At 44.0% G+C, this 13,513-nt stretch overlaps 1 protein-coding gene across 5 annotated transcripts in view; it reads left to right on the top strand.

Moving 5' to 3' along the window:
• SCN8A (sodium voltage-gated channel alpha subunit 8) overlaps positions 1-13,513 on the top strand; it is a 90,438-nt gene that overhangs the window by 67,207 nt on the left and 9,718 nt on the right. For 3 of the 5 annotated variants that reach the window (XM_090056026.1, XM_090056021.1, XM_090056022.1), the window contains 7 exons: positions 563-717; positions 1,408-1,581; positions 5,566-5,688; positions 10,986-11,270; positions 11,794-11,847; positions 12,386-12,523; positions 13,298-13,402. In XM_090056026.1, coding sequence (XP_089912152.1) covers positions 563-717; positions 1,408-1,581; positions 5,566-5,688; positions 10,986-11,270; positions 11,794-11,847; positions 12,386-12,523; positions 13,298-13,402 — 1,034 coding nt within the window. The remainder of the gene's footprint in view (positions 1-562; positions 718-1,407; positions 1,582-5,565; positions 5,689-10,985; positions 11,271-11,793; positions 11,848-12,385; positions 12,524-13,297; positions 13,403-13,513) is intronic. The other 2 variants (XM_090056024.1, XM_090056025.1) reach the window with 1 other exon arrangement.

Raw genomic sequence — 13,513 nt, forward strand, 5'->3', positions numbered from 1 at the left:
AGGATGATTAATGGTATGGAGAGGCCTCCATGTGAGGAGAGACTAACAAGGCTAGACCTGTTCAGTTTAGAAAGGGATGCTTCAGGGGAACACAAGAGAGTACAAAATGCTAAATGGTGAAGAGAAAGTAACCAGGGATTTGTTATTTTACTCTCTCCCAGTACAAGAACTAGGGGCCACAAAATGAAACTAGCAGGTAGTATGTTTAAAAGTAAGAAAAGGAAGTTCTTTTTCACACAATGAGTAATTTAAAATGTGGAATTCATTGCCACCAGATGTTGTGGGAGTTGACCATTTAGCCAGATTGAGAAAGACATTGGACACATTCCTGGAGGAAAGGGGCAGCAGTGGCTACTCAGTACAGGAATTAGAACTTCCTAGACTTTAAATGCTGGAGGCTGAAAGTGAGAGAGGAGTAGTGGAAAAAAACCCTGGTCAGACCCAGCTCACTCTCCCTTTTAACATCTGCTCTCTGCTTCTGTGATACGGGAGACTGGGCAAGATGGACCTAGTCTGACCCAGTAAATAGCAATTCTTATGTTCTTAATTTTTATGTTCTTAGGTTGTTTCAAGCGCTTTACGTGTTGTCAAGTGAATATTGAAGAAGGGCTGGGCAAGTCCTGGTGGACCTTGAGGAAGACCTGCTTTCTGATCGTGGAACACAACTGGTTCGAGACTTTCATCATTTTCATGATCCTGCTGAGCAGCGGAGCCCTGGTAAGTGGGCTCTGGAAGTGTAGGGAAACTAAGACTTAGTTGCTTTATGAGCAAGCTGTTTCTAGGAAGTCTCTCTGCACCCATGCTTCTGGAGGCTAAAGGGTTCTGCCTGCTCCTGGAGAAAGACCTCATCTCAGCTTTTCCCAAGTATTTGAGGATCAGCGGATGTGGCAAGCAAACATATGTAGCCCGTTTAAATTAGAAATGTTAGTAAAATGGAAACCCTGCGTTTTTCTTCTTGCCTCTGGACCCTAAAGTTAGAATATTTGCAAGGGCTTGAAAAATGCAACAAGGACTAGATTTTTTTTCAAAGAGCCCAGCTCCCGTTTGGGTACCAAAATAAATAGACAGAGTTTCAAAGAGCTTCTCATGTAAAGTGAGTGTTGAGTGCAGAGCTTTGAAAATTTCACTGCAAGCATCATGGTGTGAAATGCCTCTTTAAAAGCTGTCCCTTGTATTTAGATATGGAGTGGAGCTCTTTGAAAATCTGTCTCTGTGGGTGTGTCTAGTCTGGAATTTTTGCACCAGGGTAGCTGAATCACTGCAGGCTTTTAGGGCAAAGATGCTGCACTCATGTAGAAAAATGACTTCCACTAGTGCAGCTCCCCTTAGTTTAAATCATCTTCTGGTTTACTGCATATCCCATTGCAAAGTCTAATGTAATAACAAGGGTACCTGATCATTTCCCAGGCTTTTGAGGACATTTACATAGAGCAAAGAAAAACCATTCGAACGATTTTGGAGTATGCAGACAAGGTCTTCACCTACATTTTTATCCTGGAAATGTTGCTGAAATGGTGTGCCTATGGATTCGTCAAGTTTTTTACCAATGCCTGGTGCTGGCTGGATTTCCTCATTGTGGCTGTATGTATTCCATTCTTCTTAATTTTAGTGGGGAAAAATATCACTTGGAAGTATGTAGGGTTAAGGGCAACATTGTGCTCATGTTAGTTAGATGCTCTGTTTTATGACTAATTTGAATCAGTTGCATGTTTATAATTCTCCATAACCAGAGAAAGGATAGGACTGTCCAGCCAGCTGGAGGTGCTGGGGAATGTCCTGCGCACCTGCCGAATTCTGGCCCCGAGCTCTTCATGTGCAATGGAAGAGTTTCCATCCTCTGGCTCTTGCTGAGCCGGAATCAGCATTTCTGAAGGGCCTATATGGTGAAGCTGTAGAAAAGATTGAGGAAAATGTTTAAAAAAAAACCCCCAACAAAACCAAACCCAGAAACCCCTTTGCTATGAATGAATGTAGTTTTTTCCTAGCTCTACACCAGCCAGAATAATGTCATTTGTTTCAATGTAGTTTGTATGAGAGGTTAGACATGGGAGAGCGTGGGGCAGGTGGAGTCTTTCAGTGCCACCACTTGGCAACATCCCCGTAGTGCTGCATGTTCTGAAAGGTGGGGGTGCTCAGGCCAGTGGGTCTGTTGAAAGGTTTGTGGAACTCCAAGTGCTTCCAGTTTAAGTAAAGACAAAGACTGATCAGGCAAAATGAAGTCTGACTTCAGTTCTTGTAAAAGAGGTGCTCCGGTTCCCAGATGAAAGGTTTGAGCCATGTCTGCACATGCAGACAGCAGCTGGTAGAAGGAAGGGTGTGAGATGAGTGAAGGAGTTTCCAGCCTGGATGAACCAGCATTCAGACCTGCCTGAGAGTGCAAATGAGACAAATAGATTGATGGATGGCAGGAGGAAAATGTTAGCGAGAAAACTAAACTTATTTTTTAAAAACAGCAAAGGCAGTTTGACCTGGCTGACTAACGTTGCAAAGTACGTAAGTGGCTCAAAGAAAATCAATAGGACTTGTTTTTAAGAGCTGAAATCACTTTAGAAAATGTGATTTAAGGTTTCTGAAGGGCTTCTGAAAAATTGATATGCTTTTCAAACTTTCCATTATGAGTTTGTGGGCTAGAGAAGGCCCCAAAGGTCTGTGACACCAGCTAATGAGACTGATAGAATAATAAGAGAGACTTGTTCTCTGCCTCCTGCTGGGGGAGGGAAATTCTGAACAGGATTTACCTGTGCTGAGATGCGGTATGATGACAACACCGTACAGTCTAGAAACACCTCTGGGTTGACTGAAGATTCTCCCTGCCATTTGGGGTATTGCTAGTGTGAGGTTAGGAGTGGCATCCAATTTATTATTAAAGCTGAATATAGTAACAACCTATTCTCTATTTTCTGCTCTCCTTGATATCCCTTCTCTAAACACAGATCCTAGACTGACTCTTCTCACCCAAAAAACCTCTAGCATTCTTTCATTATTGTTATACTGAAGCACCAGTCTAAACTGAATACTCCATGACCAGACGCTCTGCATTCTCAGCCGTTTCCCTCAAAGCAGTCTAAGCGAGATTAAATAAAGTATGTGCAATTTAGTTTTTAAACAAAAACAACCTATAAAAGCTATTCTCATGCCTCACGCTTCTTGGTATGAACTGAATTAGTTTGGGCTGGGAAGAAAGTTCAGTACTTTGCAGTTGGCACATGTACTAGAAGTTTGTTTACTTTTTCCCTGTGCCAGAGTCAGGATATTGGCCTTCCCGGTAAGGCAATGGCTTCTATGTATAATGGAGCACAATAATGCAATTGATATCTCTGAGGAATTAGGTTTTCTGAGTACACAATGGTTTACTGAAGATTCTGGTCTTGCCTGACAGTACTTGGGACAGTGGCAGAGCTGTCTGCAAACATCTGAAGTGTGAGTTTGAGCTGCAAGAAGATACATGACAAGTTTGTGTTAAGCAGCCAAAGCCGAACTAGAGTCAACCAAGTGGCTTCTCTCTCTCTTTCTCTTTCTCTTTCTCTTTCCCTTTCCCTCTCTCAGACTAGATCCTTTTAGAATCTCTAAAATGGCACAAACATCCAATTTAGCTGAAGCACCCAGTAGGAATAATAACTAAGGGGGAATAAATGTTTGCATTGTAACAGTACCCTTGAATGTTATTTTTCAGGTTTGCTTAGCCAGATAGCTTTGTTCCTCTGATCCCCAAAGATTGCTGGGTGCATTTATGAAGAGCCTTTTTCTGGATAATAGTAATGATGGCTGCTTGCTTTTCAGTCAAACAGGGTTGTCTTTGGCTCATACCAGTGCCCACCACATTGTGCTGGAGTGTCCAGTGAATTGATTGTATAATACTGAAAAATGCCAGAGAAAGCTGAAGTAGCCTTTGTAAGTTCCAGGACTTCTCTGTGTCAGCTCCATACTAAGGAGCAAGGCATTTCTCTAGGGGTGAGACACTTGGAGATCTGGGCTCAGCGAAGCCTGGCTTACATGTTGAACTTGCTTAGTGACATGCTAAATGACCACATTGTCAGTTCGTTCTAGCTGATCCGAGGTCCAAATGCCCCAGCCTGTACTTGGAAGCTTGGATCTGAATCCTGATCTGAATTTTGCAGCCCAGCCCAATGCCTGTAGCTTATTAAACTAGAGGGGCAGGGCTCAGGTTTCTTGTATGAGCAACACATGCAGGGGCTGCTCTGCCTTGATGCCATTTCTCACTTCATTCCTTCCTTCTTTCCCCCTAGGCAGTTACAGAATCCTCCTCAAAGTCACTTTACTGCACCCTGCGTTCATCAGTGATTCTCAGTGAAATCTGCAGTGCCAGGTTTGTCTCAGCAGAAGCGATGCTGTCCTTTTGGAAGCTGGTAGCTGGTTTCTGCTTATGTATAGATCTGTTTCTCTGAAGTGAAGTTACTGTTCGGTGGGCCTCTTGCCTCGTGCTTATGTCCTGTGCTGACACTGCTTGTACAGCACGGGGAGAGCTGGGTACTGCATCATTAGAGGAATTTGTCCTTCAGATGAGACCTTACAGCAAGGTCTTTTCATCTTGGTTCTAGCATAAGCTAACGGTCTCATCTGAGGTGTTTCTTGAAGATTTAGTGAAGAGTCCCAATATTCTGAGCAATAGCCCCTACTGATAACAGGGGATAGGTGGGGTAGCAGAGCCAATGGCCTGAATGGCTTTAAATCCCACCAACATCAGGTGGATTGTTGCACGCAGGGCTCCTTTTTATAGCCAATTGTATAGGGATCACCTAGGACAAAATCCTTTAAAGAAACAAAAGGCACAGCTTTGGGATTAAGGCAGAGGGTAGTAGACTCTGGAGACTTGGGTTGTATCCCCCATCCGTTGGAAACCCACTCTTGTGCTCTTAGGGGTGTTGCTTCACCTTGCCGTGCCTCAGTTTCCCCCAGCTGTGTAGTGGGGAGAATTGTAGTGGCTCTTCCACCTTGGGATTGGGAGGCTCAGTGACATTTGCAAAGCGTACTCCCTTGAAGGGAGGTGCAAGGGAAGTACCAGGAGGTAAACAGGACAGTGTGAGGTTTAAAAGTCATGCCGATTTGGACCTGGGAGCTTTAGAGCCAAGGAGGCTCAGTATTTCATGGGAACAACACGTATGGCACTGTTTGTCTGAGCTGAGCAGGGCAGTTCGTGCAGCGTGTGTATTTACCTGTATTCTTTTTCATAGGTACCTTTAAAATTTGTCTGGCTTAATTTAATGGGAGCTGCTGAGATCCTGCAGGCAGTAAAAGGGCGAGGGTAAGGTTCTTGTCATCCGTTTGGGCTCCTCCTTCTGACAGACCCCTCCTCCGTCTGTGTCTCTGCTCTCTCACTTACTTTACCCTTTGTTTTTTTCTTATGCCTCTCTCAACCACATTATTTCCTTCCAGGTCGTTTCAGTCAAGGGAAGTAGGCAGCTGGTGTCATGTCTTCGGTATTTCTCTTTGGGGGCCCAGGCCAGCAGTCTGGGCTGGGCAATCAGTGGTAGGGGATTAATTCTAACAGTCTGGAACCTTTTTTTTTTTCTTTTCCTTTTCTTTTCTTTTCTGTTTTCTGTGTAGGTCTCTTTAGTCAGCCTTATAGCTAATGCCCTGGGCTACTCGGAACTAGGTGCCATAAAGTCCCTTAGGACACTAAGAGCTTTGAGGCCTTTAAGAGCGTTGTCCCGATTTGAGGGCATGAGGGTAAGATGTCATTAGCAGCTGATCCTTCTGCATGCCTGTGGAGCGGGTTTTTTTAAGCATGCTAGAACTGATCAAATTGGTGGAAAGAAAATTCCAGACGGAATCATGATGCAGCTGCTGACTTGATCACCTCCCTCTGTCAATGTCCCCGTCACCCTGCCCGCTGCTGCACACTCCCCTTTTAAAGAAGGGAGATGCATTAAGCTGCCTCATTACATTAATTACTGGCCCAAACCACATGCCATTCGTAGAATATGTTAACACGTGGCTGTTCTCATTTGGCCTGGCTTTTACCTCTAGCATCCGAGGGGGCTTCTCAGCTGTAACTTTTATCTAGGGAGAATCACCAGGTGCAAAGAAGCTGAATTTGAACCACCACAAATATCTTTTCCCCTAGGTGTTGGCCATAGTGGGAACTGGTGGGGTTTGATTGAAGGAGATCTTAAAGGGCGTGAAAAAGCAATCTAATCTGTGCAAATCCATGTGAAGCTGTTTCTCCTTCTTGGGTATCTCAGGCCTTTAGCAACTGCAGGAAGGGAAGGGTGGGGAGCTCAGCAGTTTCAAAAAACTTTTTTGGTTTAATTCCTCTTGTTGCACCTTGTTGTTCTCAATCCAGTCTGGTGGTGACTGGAAGCCTTGTCTGATAATGAAGCTTTCCTTTCCACTCCCTCCCTTTTACCATGCTTCTATGGTCCCCTGTCCTGTCACTGTGAACTTAGCAATGAAGCACAAGCAAAGCATTGAACTTAATGATCTTTCCTGAAATTGTTAGATGGCACTGCTGCCTTGGGATGCCATTGAAATGATTACACTGTTTTGACACTTTACCAGTGATACATGTTGGTGCTTTTGATCCTTTTGTATTGAAATAACTTTGTACAAAACATGCCAAAACTCTCAAATCTCTCTAGGTCAATGGTACGCTGAACCAATGGATTTTCACTGTTGTTAATAATAATTTAAAGCCATTGGCAATACAAATCAAGAAAATGTACAATTGCATTTTAAAAACAATATATAAGAAATGCTGTAAAACAGATGGGAGGAAGATAGTCTAAGTTTACTCCAGGACACATCTGAAGTCACCCCACTGGACTCATTCTAACTTACTCTGGTTTTGTACAAGTGTAACTTAGAGAAGATTAAGGCCCAGGGTGTGCCCTGACTTGTTAAAGGAGTTCTCAAATAGAGCTGTAGGGTGTGACAGAAACTACAGAGTATAAATAAGAATAATACATTGGAAGCAATAGTCTGCACTGAATATAGCAATGGTACAGTCACTACTGGCTACATACACCAATCTCAGGTCAGCTACAAACCATGGACACACGTAGCTGTGTCAGAAAGCCAAATGAGACCATAAATGTGGAGGTATGATCCCAATTAGATTTATTTCATAAAAATGACTTTTTGCAAATTTCTTTAATGGCACAGTCACAGCACATCACCCTTAAGTGCCAGACCTGTTCATCTTGTCTTCATTGCCAATGTTAGCTTTGTTGTAGTGCAATTATAAATCTATCTCCTAAGCTTATTCAAATAGCTGGAATAGCATTCTGTGGAGTCCTGCCTCTTAATGCCAAATACGTTATAAATGAGTTCCTTGCGGCTGGTAATTTTCTCATGCAGCAAACTTAATAGTTACATTTATCCCATGGTTACTTACATACCATGCATTTTCTAAATTGATAGTCTAAGGGATATACAAGCTTTTTCCTTGCATTTTGACAGGAACCAATTTTACCTTAAGTTTACAATGAGCCAGTAATGTTTGGGTTCAGGGCAAGATACAGGGGAGATGTGACTCCTCTGTTATTTTCTGCATTTTGCCTCTGATTTGAGAATGACCCCAGGCAACTCGCCAAACCTCTCTGCATGCTGTGAAAGGGGACAATGATACTTAATTCACTAGGTCATGAGAAGTTAAATCAGTATTTGTAAAGTACTTTCAGACTTTATACTTACAGGCATTATACAGTAGAGAGCATTAATATCTTTATCCAGCCTATCTGCTACTGGCAATGTATTTTCATCTCCCAAAACAGATTAGGGATATTGAGCATGTGTGTGCTTTATCTGAGCCTTTCAACTCACACAAGTCCTTCTTTTGCCTTTATTATTCCAGAAAACAACTAGTCTTTCCAAACTAAAATCCTGACAAAATTGCCCTTGATTTCAATAGTATCAGGATTTTTCTATAGGTGTCTCTAAAGATTTAGTAATTTTAATAGGGTAGAACTTAATTTTAGATTCTGTGCACAGATTCGGGCTAAGAATTATGATTATATTGTTAAGAGTTTAAAAAACCCCAAACAAAACCAAACCAAAATGCACTTTGGCTCAGCAAAGAAGACATGGCCCATACAGGAAGACTGCAGAGATGAATCAATCTGCTGTGTAGTGTCTTTTGAGCTTGTAGGATCCTTAGTCTGACACTAAACTCTGGCCTACCCAGGGTAAAGCCTGATCACAGCAAGTGGCATTTGTTTCAGTGGCACAAGGAGCAAGAGATCAGGCCCTGTGCAGGAGGACTCTGTCCCACACACACGGGGTACCCGGCACTGCACCCCAGCAGTTCCACTGGCACATAGGCCAGTAAGATGCTCTGTACGTGCTCTTCCTACAATGGCCTCGTATGGGGCCATACGTTGAGCAGGGGCCCATGGCTCAGGATAAGTTTGGCAGAACTGATTCACCTGTTGTACAAGATCAACACAAAATGAATGTGCTTGTTGCCATTGGGGCACATGCACTTTTGTTGGTTAAAAGTAATTCTTCATTGTGGTCTAAGGCATGACAGCACACAGTCAAGGAGCACAGTATGATCATAAAGGACAAGTGATAGCAGAAACTTCCTTGATAATAAACACCACTTAAAAACACATAACCTCATGTCTGACAGTGTTTTGTTTGGATTTGAAATGGTGGAATCAAGAAATCCACACAGTTAAAACTTCAGTTCAGCAGAATTGATGCAAAGCATTTAACTGGAACTGTGCAACTCGGTAACTTTCCAAAAGCTTTTGTTTTGTTTTGTTCTGACTTTGAGAAGCGTGTTGATGCCCCATAGCTCCAAAACAATCAGTCTTACCCAACGGACAGAGATTCAAAATGCCTTTGCAAAGGAAACATTAAATGTAGTTCTTTGCTTTTCTCTCCTCCATAGTAATCTGCATTTTAAAGAGCTTGCTGTGCTCTTAAATTTATTCAGGGAGTATGACAGTAATGCTATGAAACATGCATGCATTTTTGTCAATTGCCAATGCACAGTCTGCACACAAAAGCCATGTTCCCTCTCTCAGATCTTTTGAAAGTTGGCTATGGTTTTAATGATCAATTTAAACAGTGTAAGCTGAATGCATTTATTTTGGTAAATGGTTACAGGAAGCAAAACTTTCTCCTGTTTCTGTGACTAGTTGGGGTTTGGAGAGAGGTAGTTAGCTGTGTTAGCCTGGGGCTTGCCAGCATCTGAATAGTCTCAAAGTAAGGTGGGTGATGATCACTGTTACGTGCACCCTTTGCAGCAAAGTGGGACAGTGTGACATAGAATGGGAGGGGAGGTTGCATCGAGCCTACATGCAGAGGGCCCATGTCTGACCATGGGCCATTATAAGGCAGTACAAAACCGCTGTGCAGTTTGAATCAAACCTTGCAGAGCAGACTACTTGATGCTCAGGCCTGAATCCAGCGCTGCCATTAACTAGGTAAATAGCACTTACCAGCGAGAGTGTGCTGCACACATGGCATTTCAGACCATTTCATATGGGTGTTAGATTCTTTTCCATCTAGGGAGGCATGTTAACCCCATGTGAATCGCAGAAGATGCGGGAGGAGGCTCCTCCCGCCTTCTATCCTAATAGCCAGGGGTTAGGGAACTTGCCATGGGAGCAGGAGACCCACTCTGGTTCTAGGTCTCTCTCAACCACAAGGCGTCTGGCCTGCATCTCCCACTTCCCAGCACAGAGCTCTGAAACGCAGGCCATGGGCCAGGCATTGCCCAAAACACCCTTCCCCTCCCTTCTTCCTCCCCACTGAGGAGGGTCACTCGACAACCAGGAAGGGAAGATATATGCGGCCAGAAGGAGAGCAAACAAGAGGCTCGGTCCAATGGGCAGTGCCCTGGAAGGGAAAGGGCCTTCGGTCCTGGCCTCTGCTCCTGGATGTTTCTGCACATTGCGCTTAATGGTCATGGATAAAATGGGTAGATGCTAATGGGAGAACTGCTGCCCCACTGCAGGCAGGACCAGTAGCCAGAACCCCAAACCCCTCTTTTCTAGGGCACTGCCTGTCTCACTGAGCCAAGGATGCAAGTGATTTCAGCCAGGCCTAGCCCATGGCCTGTGTCCCTAGGCTGAAGGGACAGGATGACTTTCATCTTTCATTTATTAGAGGGAACTAATGCAGGAAATCACAAAAGACTGGCTACCTACCAGGCTAGCTGCATTAAGGGCAGGTGAGCGTGTAATGTTCCTGGGCCTGGGTCAGAAGGGAGCTTGGGGAAACGCTGCTCAAATCCTGAAAGATTCGAATTAGAAAACGGTGAAAGACATGCGCTGTGACTGCAAAGCACGCCACTTCCTGCCTTATTTGCTACAGTTCGGAGGAGGGAATATGGCTTTTCTTTCTTCTTGAGCCTGCAAACCTGCATGCTCAGCTCTTTGCCTGAGACAACATGATTGGCCTTGCTTACTCACGACGACAATCTTGGTGTTCACATGGACTCACTGCTTAGTCTCGAGAGAGTGATATTTGGGCCTGATCCTGCTCCCATTGAAGTCAGTGGCTCAGAATTCATTGTCAGCCTCGGTGGGAGCAGGAGGTGGGCCGCAAAGTGATCACAGCCTTGTTTTAAAGTGGGGAATGGCCACAAAGGCACTGGCTGAGACATCCCTCCGAAAGCATGAACAGACCTGGCTCTGAGTAAATTGTAGCTAGTTAGGAGCCCAGAGAGTTTGAGCCCAGCCTCACTCACAAACATTGGTTTTTTCCCCTTTGGCAACCAAAATTACTTAAAAATGCTTCTGCCAAAAAAAACAACAGGAAAACAGAAGCAAAGCCAGCAAACTCAGCAGGAGTTTGCCCTGTTTCTTGAATGAACAGGACCTCAGCAGGTGGCTTCTGAGCAGAACTTTGCAACACTTGAAATAAGTTCCCTGCAAACTCTTGCCTGGTGTAAAAGCCACAGGTCTGTCAGTGGCCTGACCTTCTATTCCCCCCCAAAAAACAGCTGTATTGATGCCTGCTGCCTGCTGGTTTCTGTTTTGTACTAAAACTTTTTCCCACCCCTTCCAACGCAGGTGGTTGTCAATGCCCTGGTTGGCGCTATCCCTTCCATTATGAATGTGTTGTTGGTCTGCCTTATCTTCTGGCTGATTTTCAGCATTATGGGGGTTAACCTGTTTGCCGGGAAATACCATTACTGCTTTAACGAAACCTCCGAGGAGCGCTTCGAAATAGAGTTTGTGAACAACAAGACTGACTGTGAAGCACTGATGCCACCCAACTCCACCGAGATCCGATGGAAGAATGTGAAAATTAACTTTGACAATGTTGGGGCAGGATACCTGGCACTTCTACAAGTTGTGAGTTTTGTCGTCTTCACCTCTGTTTGCTGTTAGGTGATAGCTCTTCAGTTTGTCTCCATCTGTGGGTTCTTCCTTCTCATCAACCCCTAGTTCAACACCTGCATTGGCTTCACTGGGCTTTGGGTCAAGTATTTGAGTCCTATATTGTCTTATAAATAGTTTAGTTGTTTTATACTGACTTCTCTCTGGGTGGGGGGGGGTTCTCATCCCTTGCATGTACAAAGAGACACCAAGTTCTATTTTTTATCAGGCAACAGTACAAAAGCCAAACAGAAATTTTCTTATAAATGATTAGTGAAGATAAAGCTTTGTGCTTAGCTTAAGTGAAGCATGCAGTTTTAAATAAATTACGTATAAAATTACAGCTCCTAAAAAAAAGTGAAATTAAGTACTATGTTACAAAAGGAGAGCAAGAGAGTAAACGAGTCCTCTGCTCGGGCAACTATGCACCACAGATCAGATCCTTCCAGTCTCATTTCAAATGACTTCTGTCTAAAGGAGTATGTGCTTTCTTTGCTAGGCTACGTTCAAGGGTTGGATGGACATCATGTATGCAGCAGTAGATTCCAGAAAGGTAAAGTATAAGTCTGTAAAAAGCCCTTCCCGAGAATCCCAGTTGTTTAATTTTTGTTTCTTAACGCCTAGAACTGAAGTCCATTTCATTATTCGTAATGATCTCAATAGGCGATCAAGATGTTTCCTTCCCTGCTGTTTCTGTGTTGCTGACTATTTAAGGGTATTGTACAGAACCAAAAGGGATGAGGGTCACCAAAGGAGAGCTAAGCTGGGGTAGCCCGGTACTGGAAAAGGAATGCAAAGGGAGCAGGGAGAGGATGTGTGGTTTTTTTCATCCAGATGGGGCGGGGCTGCTCTGACTTCACACGGGTGAAATGCAAGACAAACAGCAGCAAGAATGAGGAAAAGATTCAAACAGTGTTTGTTTCCACTTCTTGATCAGCCAGTATCTTTCACCTTGATTTTTACCATGCCAGCATTCATTCTTGCCTCGATTTTTACATTTCCTCTGTGATTAACAAATCACGTTTAATGTACTTTATAGCTTTTTTGAAATGCCTTTCTCTTCTCTTCCCCCACCCCCATCCCCCATTCAGCCAGAAGAGCAACCAAAGTACGAGGACAACATCTACATGTACATCTACTTTGTAATCTTCATCATCTTCGGCTCCTTCTTCACCCTGAATTTGTTCATTGGTGTCATCATTGACAACTTCAATCAACAAAAGAAAAAGATAGGTCACCTTCATTATTGATTAGATAGGCAGCCCCAAGCTGACTGTTGGTAGGTTTGTGGAGCTTGAGGCATGAGGCACCCTGCTGTCAAATGGGGAGTTTCCTGCACTGAGCCTCATCTCTTTGGACTTGGATTCCCAAATGGCCTACATGCTGCCTTCTCTAGCTAGCCTGCAGTGCCTGTTTAGAAGAAGGGCCTGGACCAGCCTGTTCAGAAAAACAAGGGCCAACCTGTCTCTTCTCTCAGATTGTGAGGTTCAGGAAAGCTGTAGGATCCCACAGCCTTGATTTTCAGGGACTTCTCTGTTTTCTGGTCTTGGTTAGAGCATGAAAGGTTGAAGTTCATTAAGCAGGTAGAAGTAGGATATGACACAAATAGTGTCCTCTCTTGCTGCTCTGTCTGAATTTTCCTCCCTATCCTGGCCCTTTCACATACATCCTGAAGCAGGGAGGTTCCTCACATCAGGGTAAATGGTCTTTGTCTTAGTGTTCATAGGTGATCTGCAACTCAAGGGATAATAAAGGAGCAAATGTTGTGATTTCTCAGTAGAATCATATGTCAGAAGGAAAAGGGGCTAGGGAAATTGTGCAGTTCAGACCAATGCAACACTTGGCTCTCGTGGCAGTCCAGTAACTATTAGGTGTTGGTGCAAGGTACTAGCAGCTTCCCATTTGTTGCGTGTCGTGACAGCACAGCCAGGACTGTGATCCCTCTCCCTCAACATGAATGAACCGATTATAACCAGGTTCCTTTCTTCTTTTCTCCCTTTTACTTTGGAGGTCAGGATATCTTCATGACAGAAGAACAGAAGAAATACTACAATGCCATGAAAAAGCTGGGCTCCAAGAAACCTCAGAAACCCATTCCCCGCCCTCTGGTGAGTGTAGGCCTTAAAGCAGTTTGTAGGAACAGTCCTCCAAGGTGGGTTTTGAAAGTCTTTAGCCCCCAAAAGCACATGTGAAGACTGGTTCTAGACTGCGCTGTTGTG

This window comes from Crocodylus siamensis, chromosome 6 (genome assembly GCF_052110815.1).
Source record: "Crocodylus siamensis isolate JL-2025a chromosome 6, ASM5211081v1, whole genome shotgun sequence".
In the NCBI taxonomy this organism is placed as follows: domain Eukaryota; kingdom Metazoa; phylum Chordata; order Crocodylia; family Crocodylidae; genus Crocodylus; species Crocodylus siamensis.